The 22,775-nt window shown below is 29.4% G+C and overlaps 1 protein-coding gene across 1 annotated transcript; it reads right to left on the reverse strand.

The window, feature by feature from the left end:
• Positions 1 to 4,860: 4,860 nt before the first annotated feature.
• Positions 4,861 to 20,004, reverse strand: LOC138934910 (fatty acid synthase-like). The gene is made up of 20 exons (XM_070299061.1): positions 19,899 to 20,004; positions 17,527 to 17,719; positions 17,100 to 17,350; positions 16,689 to 16,920; positions 15,948 to 16,366; positions 14,804 to 15,094; positions 13,508 to 13,715; positions 12,930 to 13,090; positions 12,286 to 12,603; positions 11,459 to 11,964; positions 10,994 to 11,295; positions 10,363 to 10,764; positions 9,248 to 10,266; positions 8,871 to 9,115; positions 7,938 to 8,631; positions 6,924 to 7,752; positions 6,241 to 6,716; positions 5,853 to 6,104; positions 5,031 to 5,282; positions 4,861 to 4,953 (listed from the first exon to the last, which is right to left on the reverse strand). Exons 2-20 carry the CDS (start codon positions 17,696 to 17,698, stop codon positions 4,861 to 4,863), a joined length of 7,122 nt encoding a protein of 2,373 aa, XP_070155162.1. The 5' UTR covers positions 17,699 to 17,719; positions 19,899 to 20,004.
• Between the last annotated feature and the right edge of the window lie 2,771 nt (positions 20,005 to 22,775).

Here is a 22,775-nt window from a genome sequence, read left to right on the forward strand (position 1 = left end):
ATAACGCAAGAGAATGTAATACAAATAATTTTGATAAAGTTTATATTTATTTATATAGTCTAGCATATTGATATAACATGCTTCGTAAATGTAATAAAACGGAACAAGCATAAACAAAGTAATACCTTTTAATACGTACAATCCTTTATATTATTGAATATTACAAAGTTTTGAATATCTCTTTTTGATGGTAAAACATTATTTTTTTTAAAAGAATGCGAGATAACATCTGAAATACCTCAATAAACTTTCATATTTACATTAAGGCATTCCTGAGAAGATCCTTATTAAATCCCGACCAAAATGACCTTGTTAGCTGGTAATAAAAAAAAAGTTTATTCGATTCCATTCATGCTCTATTCGGGCCAAATCTACTGGGGTAGACCCGAAGAAAACCTTATCAAGACCTTATGGTACATCGGATATACTTCTACTCGGATAGATCGAGTAGGAAAATTCTGTACTATTCTGCGAGTTTTGCAATAATTATAGAGAAAGTAATTTTAAAACAACTGCCAATTCGCGCGAGTACAAGCACATGCCGAGAAGAGACATTTTAGGCCCAATTGCACCGATGTTACTTTGGCTATAAGCAAGCCTTAAAACATTTGGTTTTGGTCGGTCATAATAACCAATATTATTTGGCTTTTGTTGTTAGACTTTAGACTATAATTTAATCATTGATTTACTTATATTTAATAACATTTTTTTTCCATTACTATAATACATACCTAATCACTGATCAAATTTTGTCCCTTATTTTAGCTATCGTGTATATGTGTAGTAAAACTATTAATTTTAAGAATCTTGATTCTTAATTTTTTGCAATAGAAAATGCAATATAAAATAGATTATTCATTCATTTAAATTAGCATGTTACACGTGGTATCAAGGTCTATCGGATGCACATATTTTTTAAATATTTAAATAAATCAAAGTAAATATGATTCGAAGTAGAGAATGTAATATAAAATACATTATTCATTCAATTTAAATTAGCATGTTACACGTGGCATCACGATTTATAGGATATACGCCTTTTGAATATTTAATTAGATCAAAGGAGATACAATGATGAAAGAGTATATTTCAATGTTGCAACACGCACTTCTATTGTGTTTCAAGAAAATATTTTAGATCATATATCTTGATTAAATTATAATATGTAAAACTATTATAAATTTTAAACCATCACGAAATTATATTATTATTTATATGTACATATATAAAATATATATCTTATTATTGCATTTGCTGATCGAATCGTTTTAAAGAAATATAGCATGTCGTTGAAAAATGGTTAAAATTGTTTTCTTGTAATAAATGTCGGTAAACCTATGGAAAACTCATCCATATGAAATAATGGATAAGAATACCCATTTCTTATGTATTTTTGCCTCCTGAACACGAATATGAAATTTAAAAATGACGGTCGGACTCGCAATTCGATGAAAAACACAAAAATCCAACCAAACGCGAAAATCCAATCTATGTCCGAGGAATGCATTTTTATTGGTAATAATTCATACCTGGAATATAGGTTTGGGTTAGGTTATATCTTCCAGAACTGTTGCCCCCCGTAATGTACAATATAATACATATATATATATATATATATATATATATATATATATATATATATATATATATATGTATTATATTATCCTTAATAATCTTTAATAATCCTTAAGGATTGAGCACATACAACAACTTAATGTGACAAAATTTTGTGCAAAGATTACGACGCATCTTATGTCGAACAAACTTGTAGACAGCTACGAAAAAGGATTTCCGAACGTCGAAATCACATACGTAGAAACACATCAATCACAGCTCTCGGTCATTACGAACTACAGACTTGAGGCCAATTCTCAAGTCTGAATTCCACTCAAATGTAGTCGAAATTTTAGAAATTGAAACTTGGCTCGATAAAAAGTTTGTGACCGAAATGCTGTTTATTAAGCGGCAAAAGAATGGCCAGCAGGATGATATAAAATATTTACACCATGCATTTATGACAATAGTGGAGAACTTGTCAAAAAATTAACCGATTTCAAAATTTTAAGTTCAAATTTAATTTTAAAAATTTAGATTTAGTTTTCAAAATTAATTAAATTTATCACATTTGCCTTGTTCCCATTGTTTTCGTTTTTATGTCTTGTTTTTGTGATCTGTACGTATCTCTACTGTAGTGGAAAACTTGGCAAAATTTAAAAATTGATGGATTTGAAAATTAAAATTAAAATTAAAATTTAAAAATATGGATTGAATTTTAGAAATTAATTAAACTTATTTCATTTTCTTTTTTCCCGCCGTTTTTGGTTTTACTTCGTTTTATGGCTTGTTTTTGTGACTTGTACGTGTTTCCTCTATAATGGAGAACTTGCCAAAAAACTCAAATATTGTTTTATTAGGAAACTTAAATTTTAATTTGATTTCAAAGCTTGAATTGGATATAAAGATTAACCAAACTTGCCGCATTAGTATTTCTCTCACAATTTTTGATTTTTTAAATCTTTTTTTTATGATCATCTTTATGATCGTTGTTTATGTGACCGTATCGACCGATCAACATGGGTCATCATTACATTATAAACCACCGACAGATATACATGTAGCGATGACATGTAGCTTTTCTTTCTGATTAATTCTAATTTGAAATTTGATTTTGTTTATAATAACAAATATGGTTTAGGACAAATTTTAAAATTCCAACGTAATCCTTACATATCTATGCTGAAGATGGATCAAAAAACGGTCCAAAGTATATACTTTTAATGCACATTTGTTAATAAAATTTAACAATAACTAGTTGGCGCACTAATGTCCGCGCCTTGGCTTTTATCTGCTAGATTTTCCACATAATTGAAATACTCTTGTGTGTATCCTTCACATAAAAATAGATATTTCAATTTTAAAAAATATATTACTCAGAATATGCTACAAAATTAAACAGAAAAAACTACATGATACCATCAAAAAAAAAAAAAAAAAACATTACATTGATCTTAAAATTTGCGTCAAAAAATTTTCTTCGCAATGTAGTATGTATCCCATAGAATCGTATAAGCACGTATAATTTATTTTTGGAAAAAATACATTATACGAACTCATACGACGTATATAATTTTAACACATTCTGGATAAAATATATTGATGTACTATATTATATTCTTAGAATGATTTTTTTGAATCGGAAAAATTAATTTTCAAGTAATGAATATACACAAGTATGTTTCAGAAAATAGAAAAAAAAATTTTTAGTAGCTTACAACATCGTAATTATGTTTAAAATAAAAACAGAAAACTAGCAAACTAACAAAATTAAAATTCTGTAAAACAATGACTGCATTTTGTATTAGAGACTAGGACATGCTATCCTATATTATTGGTTAGTAAGATGTGAATATTTTAAAAAAAAAATCCTTCATATAGTTGTTGCTGCTTCCCAATGGATTTTGTTATTTTGTAAAACTGCACATATACATATAATACTATTTGGATATAATATATAAAAAGTAATGTAAACTGATTACCTGATTGAATTATCCAGAAATGCTGTTCAGAAGAAAAGTGTATAACCACATTTCTTTATTAATTATAAGAATAAGAATCTTAATATAAAAATCAATTAATGGATTATAATAGCAATAAGAGCTCAGCGCAGTATTAGGGGTGCATAAAAGTTTATTGTAAAAACAACTTAATGTAATATTAATAAGCGTAGAGCGGACGTTTCGGCTAATTTTTTAATCATCATCAACGCAATTAAAATTAAAATTAACCGGAAAATAGATATCGCAAATTTTTACATAGAAATCTCGCGAACTCGAAAATTCTGTCTTTGATGAAACTATACAGGCATCTATAGAACGGTACAGAAATGTACAGAACGGTTCTAAGGGGTAAAAGAAAAGCGGCTTTTTGCCTTTTTCGATATATTTCGAAAACTATTTGAGATATCAAAAAATGGTTTACACAAAAGTTTTATGGTAAAAACGATTCTATTTAACCACATAAATAAAAATTTGAAAAAAATAATTTGAAACAAAATTTTTTTTAGAAATCTTTAAAAAAAAATTATTTTTTCAAATGTTTATTAATGCACTTGAATAGAGCTGTTGTTACCATAAAACTTTTGTGTAAAACACTTTTTGATATCTCAAATAGTTTTTGAGATATATCGAAAAAGCAAACAGCCGCTCTATATATAAGGGATGCTTTCACCTATTAGAACAGTTTTTGGGTAGCAACCACAAATTTCTAAATTTATCTATTGACCCCCCTACATGTCTGTAAAGTTTCAGCAAAATCAGAATTTCCGAGTTTGCGAAATTCCCTTGTTAATCGATTAACCGCAAAAACCGTACAACCAGATCTCTCAATCGTCATGATATATTCAACCGCATCACTGCTGTTGATAAAATGGCCAACTCCTCCATTACTGGGACGAAAGTTAATAAATATTGATTGGATCTTTTAACGATTTATCTTCCGATTAATATTAATTTTAATCCGTGCGCCGATGATTGCTAAAACTTAGCAAACTTATACTCGCACTGATTAGTCAATTTTTTAAAATTAATTTCTCATTAATTATGGCAAAATGATAGAAAACTTCCCTACTCGTCCTCAAACCCGCTGTACAGTGGTACCCGTGGTACAGTTATTATCGAACAAACAGCATACTCATATAAACAAATATATATAGATCTAACTTTTATTTTGTCAAATACTTTTACACGTATTCACATTTCTACAAATATTATATACTTTTTTAATAGAAACATATTTGATTATATAATTCTTCCAATAATATTCTTTAAGTGATAATTTAATATTGATACAAAGCTATTTATTTTAGAATTCTTCGTTAATAAATGGTGCCACTGTGTCCATCATTGTCATATGAGAACCTTGTACGTAATGTATTTTCACTGCACCTTCAGTAACCTAAAAATAATTTCTCTTGTAAAAAATATCTTAAAAATGATGAAATGTGTTTGTGTACTCTTTAATCAAAACTTTACCTTATGTAAACCATAATCCTCTTCAGGAAAAGTGATAGGCCTAAGTGTAGGTTTTAACAGTATTATAGATGATTTTAAAGGTGGCAACAAAGATATATCATAATCTTGTATAGCCAATAGATGATCGTAAACTGTTGTACATAAGAATTTTTGATTTTCAACACTTAATACATTGATCTTCTCCGAGAAAAGAGCAGTAAATAGTTGTAATTTTTCCTCCCATATACTGCACTTATTCAACTCTAACGCAGACTGTAAATAATATAAATATTGTATTTTATATAAATACTAATAAAATGATAATCTACACTTAAAATTGAGACTATATTTTCACATTTCGGACAAACTACATGTTCATATTCTTATTACTTAATTACTTTTTCTGTATTTTTGAACAACGTAAGTCAAATTATTTTATCTTTTAATTATTAGCCATAATTTGTAGTCAAGGATTATTGTTTCAATTCGATATCCATTTTACACATGTGCTCAAAAAATAAACATTATATTTCAATCAATATAAATATTATATAATTCTTATATACTATCATTATTATCATTCTTTCTTACTCATTGAAAACCATTTAAACGAGTCCTTCAAAGCTTCTATAATTTGTATTATATGTAAATAAGATATTACCTTATATAAGGTAAAAGATATTTTATCATATAAAAGTGCATAAGGCATTCAGAATATTTAAATATTTTAATAAATAATTTTCTATACATTTTCACATATACAGTATTAATCGTATATAAACACTATTACGTAAACCGCTTTTGTAGTAAAAAATCATAATTTGGTCTCAATAATTGACTTACCATTTCATTGTCAGATTCGAGATACATTTTCATGAAATTAAGTAGAATGGCATTTTGTAGTTCTTGTTGTGAAGCATAATTATGAAATTCAATCAAAAATTTTAACCAATCAGGAGCTCCATCTATAAGTAATAACCGTCCAACGAAATTCTTAGCTTCTAATAATCTTGCTAACTCAATAGCAATTAAGGATCCAAATGAATAACCCACTATTAAAAATTCTTTTCGATCTTCCATTTTCTCCATTATGTACTAAAAAAATAAACATAAGCATATATAAGATAGTATATAAAAAACGAGTGAGAGCGTGTGTATAATCAAATATAGTTGTTTAAATACACAGCAATTTAAATAACTATCTTAAATAGACTATTTTATAATTTCGTACCGGCAAAAGATATCCTGCTGATTTTATTATTGAAGAAGTAACGTCCGGCATATTAAGTGCACCGTGTTGCAAACATATCGCCAAAGATTTAATTTCCGATTCTATCAATTTATATATGCTTGCAGATCCGTCGAGTCCTGGTATAAGAAATATTATGTTTTCAGCAACGTCCCTTTTTGTATCTAGTTCTACATAAATATCTGAACTCAAATCAGAATCCTTAAGTTTTCGTGTCAATATTTCGAAACCGACTAAATTATTTGTTGCGGTTTCAATAGCATCATACGTTTTTCCTTGTTCGATTGCATTTGTCATTTTTTTAAGTCCAGCGAAAGTGAGATTTCGAATATCTTGTTCTGTCAATAAAATATCAAATTCTCTCTCCAATGTCTGTTTAATTTCTACAGCCATCATTGAATCCATGCCTAGCTCAGCCAGTAATACGTTTGGCGCAACTATGTTTATATTTTTCAATCCTATTTTGAAAATTATATATTTTGATATAATTTTAATCAAACATTATTTTACCTTAACAACTTTTGAAGCTTACATTTCTTGTATATTCTTTAATGCACTTTGTTATATCAATATAATATATTTTTTATAACATTATAGAATAAAAATTTTCTTTCTATAAATGTTTTGTCACAAATTTTTTATATTACAGTTGTTTACAAACTCACCCATAATATTTGCAACCGCTTCAAGTGGATTCATTGCTTGGTTAGAATTTTTTTTCTCAGCAACAACCATGCTGCTTACAATTGGCCGATCTTGTAGTAAAAATATTTCTAATGTGTCCAAACAAGAAGATATTGTTTGTTGCAATGTACCTCCAATAACAAGTTCTTCGTCATTTTCTTGCATATCTGCGACAAGCCCAACTTCACCAATTGCACCCCACTGTATAGCCAAACTATGTAAACCTTCCTTCATTCTTCTTTCACAAATTCTTTCCATTACGGAATTTGCCATTCCGTAATTTGTTTGGCCTGCGTTGCCTCTTCCGCATGAAACGGAAGAAAAAACGACGAAATGTTGAAGCTGAGTGCATATTGTTCTCGATAATTCGTCCATCTTTTTCGTCGTCCATGCCTTTGACACGAAAGACTCTTCGAATGTTTGCGGGGACTGATTCTTGAATATGCCATCTTTCAACACTACTGCGAGATTGAATATAGCATCCACAGGACCTTGTTCTTCGGCAAATTTTAATATAGATTCGCAGTCTTTATATCTCGAAGTATCAATAGCTGTAACGATTTGTACATTTATACCGTAAGATTGCCATAATGTTACTCTTGATCGCTGATACCCGTTCCTTATTCCAGTTTGCGATGACACTACAAGATTTTTTGCACCACGTAAAATCAACCAATCAATTAATTCTAGACCAAAACCACCTAGACCACCTAAAACGATATAGCATTTATGTTCCAGGCAGTAGTATCGGGGATGTGCGAGTATAGGTGCATCCAAGAGTTCATCTTCTTTATGAATTTTTATCATTATCTGCAAATAATACTAATTTATTAGGATATGTATCCTTAAATGTATGTTCGTTTTTTTTTGTAAATTCTCAAAAAAGGGTAGACAGTTTTTGTTCTCTGTATGTTGTTTTTCATATTAAATATTAATAAAAACTGTCTTTATTATTTTTGAGAATTTAATATTTCAACTCTAGTTACTGATCATACCTTGCCAATATGCTTTCCAGCAGCCATATATCTAAACGCAGCTTCTAATTCATCTCTTTCAAAGACTTTTCTGCACAATGGTTTGATAGCTCCTTGCTTTAAACCTTCTACTAGTTTATTCGACAATATCATCTTACTTTCTGGTCCGGCACAAAAAGAATTGTCCAATATTATACTGTGGAAACTAATGCCTTTTGAGAATGCAAATATTTCTAAAGGATTATTGGAAACCATATCAAACTTTCCAATTTCGAGGAAACGACCACCTTTTGCTAAGCAACGGATGGATGCTTGTAGTTTTTCTTCAGCTAAAGAATTCAATACGATATCTACTCCGCGACCCTCCGTCTTCTGGATAATCATTTGTTCAAAACTCGTGTCTCGAGAGTTTCCGATACGATCCTCGGAAATAGAGGGAAATGTTTCTCTTATAAAGTGTCGTTTCTCCATATTCCCAACCGTTGTAAACACTTCGCAACCTTCGTAAAGTGCAAGGTGAATTGCTGCTTGACCAACGCCTCCCGTACCAGAATGAATTAACACTTTGTCGCCTTTCTTCATTTTACCTCTCAAATACAAAGCATAATAGCATGTGCTATATACGCAAGGAACCGTGGCGGCGTCTTCCATCGTCCATTCATCAGGTATGATCCAACTGAGATATTTATCAGCTTTACAAATATTTGCGAATCCACTAAAAATAGTCATTTCTATTATTTATTATATTAAAATTTCATTAAAAAAATCTTTTTTATCTTAAACATTCTGTATGTATTGTAGTAAAGTAATACAAAGAAACTTGCAAAATATAACAATTTTTTCAATTTCTTTTTACTTCATCAATAGTTTTTTTAATTTAAATAAACAAAAATATGTTAAACAGTTTATTTATAAAAAATATGAAATTGACATCTGTGCGTGTGACTATCTTACCCATTTGAACACAATCCCATTATTCTTTGTCCATTTTTATTAAAACCAACAAATTCCATTCCGATTAAATTGCTATTATTTCGTTCGAAAGAGGCGACAGAAGTCGAAACGAGCCTACCACTAGCTATCATGATATCTCTAAAATTGATAGACGCATAGACTATTCTTATCAGATTTTCTTCGTCATTGTTGACCAAAGATATTCTGTTTTGCACCCAACAAAAAGTGCTGAGATTACCTCGCACCTAAAATAAATAAATATAACCATTATTTTAATCCTATTAATATTACATTAAATCATTACTCAATCATTATAAATAAAAATATCACAAAGCATTATTGCAATTTTTCTTATGTACTGAATCTTTCTGACGTACCATTTGAGAAACATAAGCACTCTGTACGAGTTTTGGTTGTAGTAATGGTAATGGAAAATGCCTGTAAGAACCCCAAATGCTACCAGAACGTATAACATTGATGGGTAAATCCAGCTGTAGTTGCCTTATGTACAACGATTCTCGCAATGAAAAAGTAGGCGCATCTCTATCTTGAATGAATACACCTCTAATCATTTTACCGCCCGGTTCTTTTCGCAAACAATTTACAAGACCGATTAGTCCGCATTCGAAGTCTCCTTCTGCGACGACTATAATTCTCGTAGTTTCATTTGCCCTGTCCATGAATGATTTAAGTCTGTCTATCCATGAGAATTCATAATTGTTTACATGCACAATCTGTAGATTCCTCTTATTAATATCGCGTATTTTCCTTAATAATATAATTGTCTTATCGTTGGTGCGTTTCTCCAAAATTACTTTTAACCCATACTTATCAAGACATGAGTAGTCGTAAATAGCATTCAATTCTTCGAATGTTAGAAGAAATCCCTTTGGCATCATGACAGATAATAATTGTTCATATAATTTGTTTTTATTTTTTGTTAAAATTCCGAAACCTAGAATCATCAAACAATTTTCATTTTGCGTCAGTTTATCGAATTCTATTGTGGAAATATTATCAGGCAAAGCGATATCTTTGAACCGCTCGTGTGTTGCTACCAGTTTTATATCGGATTGAATTTGCGGTAAATCATCTAGAACTTTATTCACAAATAAACAATTTAAATCCTCCGGCATCACTTGATCGCTATTCTCCACAAATTCGATGATTTTTACATTTATCATATTGTAACACTCGAGTGCAATATGCACCGACATTCTTGTTATATCCTCTAAAGACATTACATCTAGATCCCGATGAGCAACAAACTTGTATTCTTCAAGAATAGGATGAATCGCTCTTTGTTGGCGAGATATAGCTGTAGCCACGACGCCGCTTACTTCAATTCCTCCGGATATCAAAGCATCTAAATGCTTATAATTTTGTACAAGGATTTCTGCAATATGACACAATAGCGCGAATTTATACATATATTTTTTGAAAAATTATATTGGGCTAAATATTGTGCTTATTTATATTACTGTAAACATACGATTTTCTTCATTTGGAAGCTTCTCAATTTTTTTCATATGAGATTCTGGGTCGATTACTACTTTACGAATTCTTGTTGGTACGAAGAGACTTCTCGAATCCAGTCCTAAAATCATCATCTGTAACATGTTGTCAATAAATGTTACCCAGTTGTCAGTCCAAACAATATGACCATTTTTTCCCCTGATTGACGCGCTTTTTAATCCACGAAATTCGCCAGTATATTGATAACCTCGAAGCTTCAATTCTTTATAGATATCTTTCGTACTCATCTTCTCTTCATCATTATCATTTCGATCAATAAATGTAGTACATATTTTCTCGTCTTCGATATTAATTGGAATTCGTACTGTTCCAGTAACGACACCATTGCTTCCTTCGATTATCTCGAATTTGCCACTACCTGTAAAAATATCGATATCAATTTTTTGTAAACGCAGTTAGTGCTAATATTGCATTTCCAGTTCAAATATGCTGTCACACTATTGACAGATTGCTCTTATTTATTGGATACAAATCTTATTTCAATTTATATTTTATACAATCTTATCTCTCATTTGTATTTGATGCAAAAACTTTTTATTTCCTTGTATATTTCTTATTTGCAAGATTAATTTAATTGTACAATTTACCCTTCTGGATCATAAGAGTTAAATCGACTGGACTTTGTTTTGATAATATTGTCGAGTGTAAAAAATTGACGTCTTCAAATATAATTGGAATTTCGAGATAATTTTGTTTTTTTAACCAGCCTATCATTTGCCATATAAGTAAAAGATATCCTGTAGCCGGTAATAAATTTTTTCCATTAATAACATGTCCAGTCATATATATAAAATCTTCCTCTACATTAATAGTAGCAATTACTTCTCCTTTGTCAATTGTTCTTTGTCCGACATAACGGTACGTATACCAATCTTTGGAATGATTCCATCTACAATAATTATCATTAATCAAAAAATATATAAAATATTAGTTCGCGTTTTTTTTACCGTCGTTAAAAAGAATATAATTTAATTTTTTGCCTTTTAAAATTTCACTATTTTTATATAGCAAATATGACTGAAAAATCTTGTGTTATATTAAGTAGAATTTACCTTATAAGGTGTGAAATCATCGGTGTGCCACGACTTACAGGCAACTTAACTTCCGGATATAAATTTGCGATTTGCGGCTGCAATCCTGCATTATAAAGTTTACCAATTCCGTATAAAAATATTTCAATATTTGGTTTGTGAGAGAATTTGTATAAGGCGACATTTGTCACTGTTGTCTCTAAGGAATCATTAAGAATGTATTGCAAAATGTCGTGCGGCGCTATCTCAATCGTCACTGCGTCGTTTGGAATAAAGCGCAGAGTTTCTGAAAATAATACCGGTGCTAGCAAATAGTTTGCATAATATTCGGCTACACTTGACTTTGGAAATGCGCCGAACCATTCATAATACTCATTCGACACACTCAACCACTTTGCGCTTGGAGACGCTTGTTGTGGCAGTATTTGATTCAAGTATTCCAAAAGTTTAACTCTTGCGGGTTCGACATAACGACTATGAAAAGGTATACGTCCGAAAGAAATTTCTTTTACAGGAATATTGTCATTCTGAATAGGAATAAATTTTATCATTTATTTGAAATTAAACATATAATTATAAGCATACACGGAAAAAAATTAGTTGACGCAGCTAAAAACTGCACGTGGTAACTACATTTCAGACGTAATATATGGACAGCGAGCATTTTAGCTGTGACACCTACTTATTAGGTGCATATTAGTTGTGATACCTATTTATTAGGTACAGTAGCAAATCATTTTGCTAGAGTTTAGAAATTTATTTAGCAAACCATGATTAGCTATGGTAGCGAACATTCTTTTTCCGTGTATAGATAGATTATTTAATACTATTTAAGCGTTTTTACAAACCTGTAACATAGCGAGGAATGTTCTTACAGAGGTCGTTGGTCCACTCACGATAAAATTACGTGAATTATTGTAACAAGCTATATCTATATCCGATGGACAGATATTTTTCATAATTTTGAAATCGACATTAATTTCAGCCATTAAGCCATCTATTATTTTTGAGTTAAGAAATGCTAAGCCGATATAATATGCCAACATGATCGTTTCTTCGGCCGTCAAACATCCATCGGCATATCCACAAATCAACTCGCCAATAGAATGACCTATTATAATATCAGGAGTGATACCAATGCTTGTTAAAAGATCAACTATTCCGATCTGCAATACGTATAATTTTTATTACAACTTTCTAATATACTTTTCTGTTGAATAATATTATAAAATATTATAAATTTAGAATTCTGAATATTATTATATACATGTAATAATCTCTCTTTGAGAAATGTCTCTACTTGAGAGATGTCTCTCCTTCAGAGATTCTCTTTCTGATTTTAGTTATATATATTATAAATAATTTCAGTTTTTTATAAGATCTTAATCTTTAAATATAAAACACTTTGTAAAAAATTAGAGAATTAGACAATACAAAAAAATGTTGCAGCATATATAGACGATATATTTTATTTATAAATATACGTTTATACCTGTAATCCAATAAGGCCTACAAATAAATTGACGATGTTATCGACAATATCTTTGTCTTTATTTGTTAGAATATCTGTCACCGATATACCGTGAGGTCTCAAAATTCTATCGCAATTCTGGACTGCTTTAATGAATGCTGGAAACTTCATTAAAGCTCGACCTACCAATATTTTTAAAAAATATTCGTATATAATTACATTATTTTATGTTGTGTAATACATTGTCTTAAATAATAATTTTATCTAATTGATTTAAACATATATATATAAAATCTCTGGAAAATTGTTTATCTTTATTTTACAAATTTTTCCTACAGTATTATTACTATTTCAGTTTAGTTTAATCAAAATTTAGTTATCATACTTAATAAATGTAACTTATAAAATTACAAAATTTGCAAACTAGAGAGATATTATATACTTGTTAACTTTGTTTCATGTTTTAACAAATACTTAAGAATGTTAATATATGTGTAAATTAAAAATTGTTAAATGTTCCAAAAATGCGAGCAAACATATTGCATATTAATAATTGTTGAATATTCCATTGTAATGTGATATTTTTGTGATTTATTTACCCATGTTAAGACACTGAAATCCAATTCCAGAAAATATGAAACAAATCGGTCTTCTCGTACATACGTTGCGTTTCATTTCAATTTTTGCGTTATCGGATACGTTAGATCCAGCAATCATATATCCCCTGTAGAAATGTCCTTTTATATTGTCACTATGAATATGATGTAGCAAAGAGATGTATTCTACATCTATTGGCCGGTTCTGTACCTGTAGAGATATCGTTACTAATCGTAAGTATACCATAATTATTTTATATCTTAATCAAGCGACGCGGTAGCGTCACGACGCCAAGTACATAAAAAATTCTTTCCGGCTTGACATCAGTTTTGCCTATTTACAAGGGTCGCGGCGCTATCAAGTAGCTTTCAGATTACTTTTAAAGTTAATTTAAAAAAAGTTTATATATTTATACAGGATGTCTGATAAAGATTGTGCCAACATTTGTGAGCGGGTAGTAAACTCAGTACTAAGTAAACTAAGCGCAGTAAACTAAGCAGAAAAGTCTTGTACCATTTTTTCCTATAACGCTTAATAAAAGAGTTATTATTGAATAAAGTCTTGCTAAAAAATTTTTCACATCCGTGTATTCCGTCAAACTTTGCAATTTTCAGTATGCCAAACATGCCTTCAGATTACAGAAGTCCGGATGCATCGCAAGCAAATAATAGAGATACATTCTTAAAGTAGAAACGTTAAGCTTCATTTTAAAAAAAATCATTTATTCTTCAGATAATTTTTCGTGAAGTGATCGATAGTCAAAGTTGGTCAATTTTCGGCAAATATTTTCTATGCCATAATTTTTTTAAGCAGTGTATATTATAATCATGATACATATATATATATATATATATATATATATATATATATATATATATATATATATACATACATAAATATCTTATTTTCAATTATAAATCTTTGAAATTTGCACACAACTATTCTATTTTTAAACTGAATAATGGCTACGTTAACTATTAATGCGTTTGCTTCAACAGATGCAATATACCTTAGATCTGTTAATAATATTCTTCTCTTTTCTCCGCTTTTACCGGTTTAAAATAAACTTGAATTTATCTTCGATTTTTACATTTAGATCCCATTATTAGAATCATAATTTAAAATAATTAATATACTTCAGTTAAATGTAATTTAAGTTATAACAATAATTTTTTTAAATACTTTATATAAATTTAAGCAGTCTCTTTAATCTTTTCTCTCTTTCATTTAATAATAATACCTTTTTTATTCCTTACGTTCATTATTCAGTATTTGCATAAATTGTAATGTATACTTACGTCTTCTAATATAATTTTAACTGCTTCTTCCGTACATCCAGATATAGCTACGAGTCTAGGTAAATTGTCGTCTCCTTCATTATTGACTTTATTTGTTGGATTTGATTTCAGTAATATGTGGCAATTAGCACCGCCAAATCCGAAGGAATTGATACCGATATAACCACCCTTACATTCTATCGGTTCAGTGACTACATTTATTCTTCCTTCAATGATAGCAGCCATATCTTTTCGTGGATGTTTAAGATGTATAGTAGGAGCCATTATACCAGTTTCCATCGCTATTAAAACCTTTATCCAAAAATAGCATTTAAATAAAAAAAAAAATACTTGCATAAGTTTACATGTGGCATTATATTATGTAGTGGTATTAACCTTATTTTGCCAAATATAAAAAGGTGATGGATTTGAAAATTTAAATTTAAATTTAGATCTAAAAATTTAGATAGAATTAAAAATTTAATTAAAATTAATTAATTTCGCATTTGCCATTTTCTCGCCATTTTTTCGTATTTACTTCGTTTTATGATTTGTTTTTGTGATCTGTACATATTTCCTCTATAATGGAGAACTTGCCAAAAATTCAAGAATTGATTGATCGGGAAACTTAAATTTAAATTTGATTTTAAAGTTTGAATTGAATTTAAAGATTAAGTAAATTTGCCGCATTAGCCTTTCTCTTATGGCATATTTACTTTTTGATTTTTGTTTATGACCATTTTTATGACCGTTGTTATTGTGATCGTGCCGACCGTACCAACATTCGTCGTCATTATATTGTAAACAATCGATAATATACATATGACGTTTGGACATTGTTCACTAATTTGTACAGATTCTACGCGGGTTTTAGTGAGCTTTCCATTCTGGTTATTAATTTGGAATTTAACTGCAACAACACAAATGTGGGATATGTCGGGTTATATAATTCCAATTTAATTTCTACATATTTATATCTATGCTGAAGATGAAGCAAAAACAGTCCGACTACATTGTTAATGCACATTTGTTAATAAAACTTAACAATAATGAGTTTGCGCACCAATACCCGCGCCTTAGCTCTTATCTGTCAGTATTCCCATTTAATTGTTTGTACTTTAAGCTTGTTGCTGTTGTTATTAACACTATTTTGTTGTAAATTCACCTTTGCAATTTGACAAAGACCGCTAGCTGGCTCTGAATGTCCCATATTTGACTTCACTGAACCCAATAACAGAGGAAGTTGTCTTTTAGCGCATATAGCTTCATCGATGGCTCGAAGTTCCACAGGATCGCCGGCTAGAGTACCAGTTGCATGAGCCTCCATGTAAGATAATTCAAGAGGCGAAATATCACATTCTTCGTAAAATTCTTCCAATAATATTTTTTGCTTTTCAAGTGATGGAAAGGTAATTCCTTCTTTTTTAAAGCCATCGCAGTTAGTTTTACCATAGACAAATGTCGCATAGATTCTTCTTGCATCCTTTGCCTTTTGTAGGTATACTACTACAGCTGCGTCACTACGCATGTAACCAGAGCCTTCTTCATCGTAAGGTTTACAATAGCCATCACTAGATAAAGCTCCTAAAACAATATTAATATTTCATGTTTATAGTTTCAATCAATATAAAAGTTTCAATCATTGTTTCAATCAATATAAAAGATATAATTTTGTTTCCCGTTTCTCTAATAATATACCAAGTATTTGAACAATTCAATGTGGATATATATAAGCGAATTAATTGCATCATTCGAAAACAAAAACTGCTACATTTAACAAAACATGAATTAACAAACATTATTATTATATAAATATTATTATTTTTATAAATGTATCAATAAATATTTATTATATTTAACAACGCAACACACAACTCTGAACACAATAATATTATTTTTCAAATACCCAATTGAAAAAACTGGTAAGCTGTATTAGGATGAACGCACAAATTGTAACTAGCGACAATAGCCGCTTCGCAAATGCCAGATCGAATCATTCTGTAAGCTTCCACCATAGCGAAATGACTAGAGCTACATGCAGTATCGATATTATACGATGGTCCAGTAACGCCGAGCCAATAAGAAATTCTGTTTGCTATCATGCCTTTATTGCATCCAAGAATAGGTAATCCAGCAATCTATTAACAATTATGTGTGTTATGAAACAATTTTTAGATAAATATTTTCCTCATATTTAGCAATATGTTTGTATACGTATTAATATATTTATACACTTTTAGGAACGCGTTTGTTTTATCAATTTCTGATATTAAGTTATTTAAAGAATAATCAATGAATTTAAAGAATAACCACATACCTGAAGTTTGTTGTATATTAATCCTGCATAATTATCACAAACATTTATTGCTGTGATAACGCTTGTATTAGTTCCCTGTAATTCTACTGGATTTATACCCCCATCAATAATCGCTTCATAGGTATGCTCAAGTAACATTCTGCATCCAGGATCAATCACATGAGCTTCTTCGACCGATATATTAAAAAATTCTGCGTCAAATTTTTGTATATTATTCACTTTTCCTATTCGAGGAGGCATCTCGAAGATATCTTAAAATTTAAAATAATTTGGATAAATATATTATCATATTGTTAAGTCATGAATAATAAATTATACTAAAATATACTTAATGACATATTTTAAATATTTAATTTTATTTATTTATGTAAATTATTTATTTTATATGTGGATTTCCCCAACTAATTTTGAGAAAGAATTTTATTACAGTTGTTCCAGCGTTGATGATCGCTCGAACCAAGATCGATTTTATTGAAAAGATTGTCCTGAAATTCCTTTATGTTATTAGAATTAGGAAATCGTCCGGCAATGCCAGAGATAACTATTTCTTCTTCAGCATCTACGCTGACATATGGATTGAACCGCTTGTTAGTTTCCATTTTCCACAAAGTCAAGTAATTCTGAAAAGAGATATCAGAATTTTATTTCAGTGTTACTGTCAAGCGACGCGGTAACGTCGCGACGCCAAGTTCAATATATAAAGAAATTTCTTCCGGCTTGTCAATAGTTTTGCCTATGTACAGGGGCCGCGGTTTTATCAAATAACTTATCCGGAATTTTACGTCTCAGAAACAATCGATTAAAAATCTTCAGGAATGAAAGCCGTAATCAAAAATCTAACGGCACTTTTCTTATACAATGTGGATGCAAGGTTGCGTCCAATTTGAATAAGATTGGTGCAGTCAATCCTGAGGAAAGATAATCGTATACCTGAATTGATATTTCTTTCAGCTTTAAACAACTCACGTACCTATGCTCGCACGCACACACGCAAAGTGATTTTGTCCCTCAAACGATGTTCACATTGCTCATGTACGATTATTCGCTTGAATGTACAGAATGTTTTAAGAGACAAGATCATATGCGGATGCGTGTACATATGTGTGAGATAATAATAATGTATATTCATATTAAATAATGCTTCGTAATAAAAAAATTACTTTCTATTGCTTTCTATATTTTGATATTTATTCACTTACACCATTTATATATTATTATTGATTATACAGTTTGTATACAGTTTAACATCTATATTAAAATTATACCTATAAAATACCTATACAGTTTAACTTCTGGATTAAAACTATATCTGTAAAAATATAATCATATCGTGTTTTAAAATCTGTTAAATGATTGACAATAAGAGATTGCGCATTAAGACACTTCGTGACTGCGTCCGCTCCAATTCATTATGGTATATATAAGCTTTGTAAAAATATTTACCCTTTATATAATTTCTTTCATAAAAATTTTATTTCTATTAAATAAATCTTTAAAAAAATCACATCCACGTATATACTGTATAATTTGGTAATTTATATTTTTTAGAGAAAATATAAATTTTTACAAAAAGCAGTGACGTCCCACTAAAAAAAACATTAAAAAGGTAAAAAAAAATACGCCAAGTACATAAAAAATATTTCAACTTGCGTACGCAACAAAAAGCTTGAAAAATTATTTACTTCTAAAAAACAGATTATAAAAAAATTTTTATTTTAAATAAAAAATTTGAAAAATAGCTTATAAAAAATTTTCCTCTAAAAAATAGAAAACCTTAAAAATTAAAAAATAGCTCAAAAAATAATTTTGCCTCTAAAAAATATAAAACCCCTAAAAATTAAAGAATAAATACTAAAACGGAACGAAAAGGATTAAAGTTAAAGTGACATACAGAAACTTGGCGTGCCCAGGTCGCATTATAAATCATATATTTTTATTAATATATTGATAATGATTTCTGATAATCTTTTGCAAATTTTTATTTCAGATCGGGTACGCCAAGTTTCTATATGTCACTTTAACTTTAATCCTTTTCGTTCCGGGCCTATCTGATAAAGCTTATGATTAATTTCAAAACAAATCGATCAGATTGGCAAGGGGAATTTTTAAATTTGAAATTGGGCTCGATGTGATCGAAATTATTGCAGTAAAAGTTAAGTAGTTATATGATTTACTATCTGTAATAAAATCTGCAATATATATAATAGTATTATTTTATATATTATACAAAACATTAATTTGGAAGGGAAACATAGGTAATCATAATAATGTAATTTTTTAATAAAAATATAATGCATTTTAATTTTCTCCAGAGGATTTATAATATTTCTATAAATGCAAGATTGATTTTATGACAAATACTATTTCAATTTACAAATCCACCCAAATTGAATTACTCCTAAGTACTTGGCTAATTAATTATTGATTTTATAACCTAAATATAATCTAAAACAAATTATGACTATACAAATGTATCATTATTATGTAAGAATAATTATTAAAATACATAAAGTGTAGCATTATTATCAAAAAACAAGAAAGATTACCAAATTTCAAATTTCAAGATATAGAAAATCAGATTTCAACAAAAAAATTAGCAGAATAAAAACAGATATTTAGAATATTTAAAGCAAAAAGAAGATCGTTAAAACTATAAACTTTATTTCAAGTTTGCTCAGATTGTGCGCACTATATTATGTACATAATTCAGTTACATATAGAAATAATGTTTGAGATAATTTACTCAAAAATTAAAAAAATATATTTATGAAAAAAAAAACCAGAAAAGTTTATACTCACCACGTTCAATTTCCAAATAATTTTTTTTCTTTTTTAACTAACAGTAACTCTATTAAAAACAGAACTTTATAAACTTGGCTAATATAATGATAACTTATACCACAGAGCAAAACATGCCATACTATCTGTAAAATCAGATATGAAGTGTGTGATAATTACTCATATAACAGATTACTTATATAACAGATTCACTTCCGGGGAAAAAAACAGATGGAAATCAGTACAATTATACATTCAACTCACTTTACATATTGTGTTAAAGTTCAGCGGTTACGCAATCACAAAGTAAACGTGCGAGTTAATATATTTTGAAAATTATATTCAAATGCGGGATGCATTGCTTGTTCAAATTTATGCGCAGTTATAAAACATATGCGCAATTATAACAACATAAAAAAAATATGCAATAATTTTTTTTTTGCGTTGAAAATATTAAATTATTCATTAAATAATATTTTTGGTAACAAATTTTATTGCATTTAAAGCTTTTAACAGTTTTGCACATTTTTCAAAATTATCATATTTTTATTAAATATCTCGTTTTTTAATTATTTTTAAGGAAAAAGATTTAAAAATCATAAAAATGTAAAAATTTAAAAACATATAACGAGTTTAAAGATATATCTATTTATACATACACATGCAGAGTGTGCACGCGCGGTAATAATCGTATCAACGTATGCGAATTAAACGCGAGTGGAGATAATTATATGGCCCCGATTGAGAACTGATTACATGCGATCAGGATCTGAGATGTTTGGTAACGCAATGCCCATATCGGGAATTGATCTGAGGATCTTACCGGGAATCTAGTTTATCATGGTATATAAGATTCTTATATATGGTATAAGGTGATTATGAGGTATAAGTTTATTTATTATATAACGCAAGTGAATGTAATACAAATAATTTTGATAAAGTTTATATATATTTATATAATCTAGCAATGCATATTGATTTAACATGTTTCATAAATGTAATAAAACGGAACAAGCATAAACAAAGTAATACCTTTTAATACGTACAATCCTTTATATTATTGAATATTACAGAGTTTTGAATATCTCTTTTTGATGGTAAAACATTATTTTTTTTTAAAGAATGCGAGATAACATCTGAAATACCTCAATGAACTTTCATATTTACATTAAGGCATTCCTGAGAAGGTCCTTATTAAATCTCGACCAAAATGACCTTGTTAGCTAGTAATAAAAAAAAGTTTATTCGATTCCATTCATGCTCTATTCGGGCCAAACCTACTGGGGTAGACCCGAAGAAAACCTTATCAAGACCTTATGGTACATCGGATATACTTCTACTCGGATAGATCGAGTAGGAAAATTCTGTACTATTCTGCGAGTTTTACAATAATTATAGAGAAATTAATTTTAAAACAACTGCCAATTCGCGCGAGTACAAGCACATGCCGAGAAGAGACATTTTAGGCCCAATGGCACCGATGTTACTTTGGCTATAAGCAAGCCTTCAAACATTTGGTTTTGGTTTGTGATAATAACTAATATTATTTGGCTTTTGTTTTTAGACTTTAGACTATAATTTAATCATTGATTTACTTATATTTAATAACATTTTTTTTCCATTACTATAATGTATACCTAATCACTGATCAAATTTTGTCCCTTATTTTAGCAATCGTGTATATGTGTAGTAAAACTATTAATTTTAAGAATCTTGATTCTTAATTTTTTGCAATAGAAAATGCAATATAAAATAGATTATTCATTCATTTAAATTAGCATGTTACACGTGGTATCAAGGTCTATCGGATGCACATATTTTTTAAATATTTAAATAAATCAAAGTAAATATGATTCGAAGTAGAGAATGTAATATAAAATACATTATTCATTCAATTTAAATTAGCATGTTACACGTGGCATCACGATTTATAGGATATACGCCTTTTGAATATTTAATTAGATCAAAGGATATACAATGATGAAAGAGTATATTTCAATGTTGCAACACGCACTTCTATTGTGTTTCAAGAAAATATTTTAGATCATATATCTTGATTAAATTATAATATATAAAACATCACGAAATTATATTATTATTTATATGTTTATATAAAATATATATCTTGTTATTCATTTGCTGATCGAATATTTTAAAGAAATATAGCATCTCGTTGAAAAATGATTAAAATTGTTTTCTTGTAATAAATGTCGGTAAACCTACAGAAAACCCACCTATATGAAATAATGGATAAAAATACCCAATTCTTATGTATTTTTGCTTCCTAAACACGAATATGAAACTTAAAAATGGCGGTCGGTTTCGCAAATCGAAAAAAAACGCAAAAATCCAGCCAAACGCGAAAATCTAATCTATGTCCGAGAGATGCATTTTTATTAGTAATAATTCACCCTGGAATATGGGCTTGGGTTAGATTATATCTTCCAGTACTGGTGCCTACTCGAAGGGGGGGGGGGGACAAAACATTGTGTCCATGCATATACTTTACAACGCGAAGCAAAGTCCATCCCACAATTGTTGCGTGGATGGAAAAGTGTATGCGTGGACGCAGTGGCTTCCGCCCCCTTCCCCCTTTATGGAGTATTCTACTTCTGGAAAATATAATCTAACCCAAACCAAATTTCAGTTTTATATCAGAAATAGGTTTGGATTAGGGTATAACTTTTGAAAGTTGGATCCCACCGAAGAGGGGGGGGGGGGGGGCAGAACCCACTGTGTTCACGCATATATTTTACAACGCGAAGCAAGGTCCACCCTATAATTCTTAAGTGTATAAGAGATGGATTGGGTTAGATTCGAAAGGAAAATTTGGTTTAGGTTATATAACGTAGATGGAAGATGGGTTGAGTTAGGTTAGTTTTTCTCGGGGTAAAGGTG

Source organism: Polyergus mexicanus, unplaced genomic scaffold (assembly GCF_030449975.1).
Source record: "Polyergus mexicanus isolate NDT 795.1 unplaced genomic scaffold, iyPolMexi1.0 SCAF_7, whole genome shotgun sequence".
Lineage (NCBI taxonomy): Eukaryota > Metazoa > Arthropoda > Insecta > Hymenoptera > Formicidae > Polyergus > Polyergus mexicanus.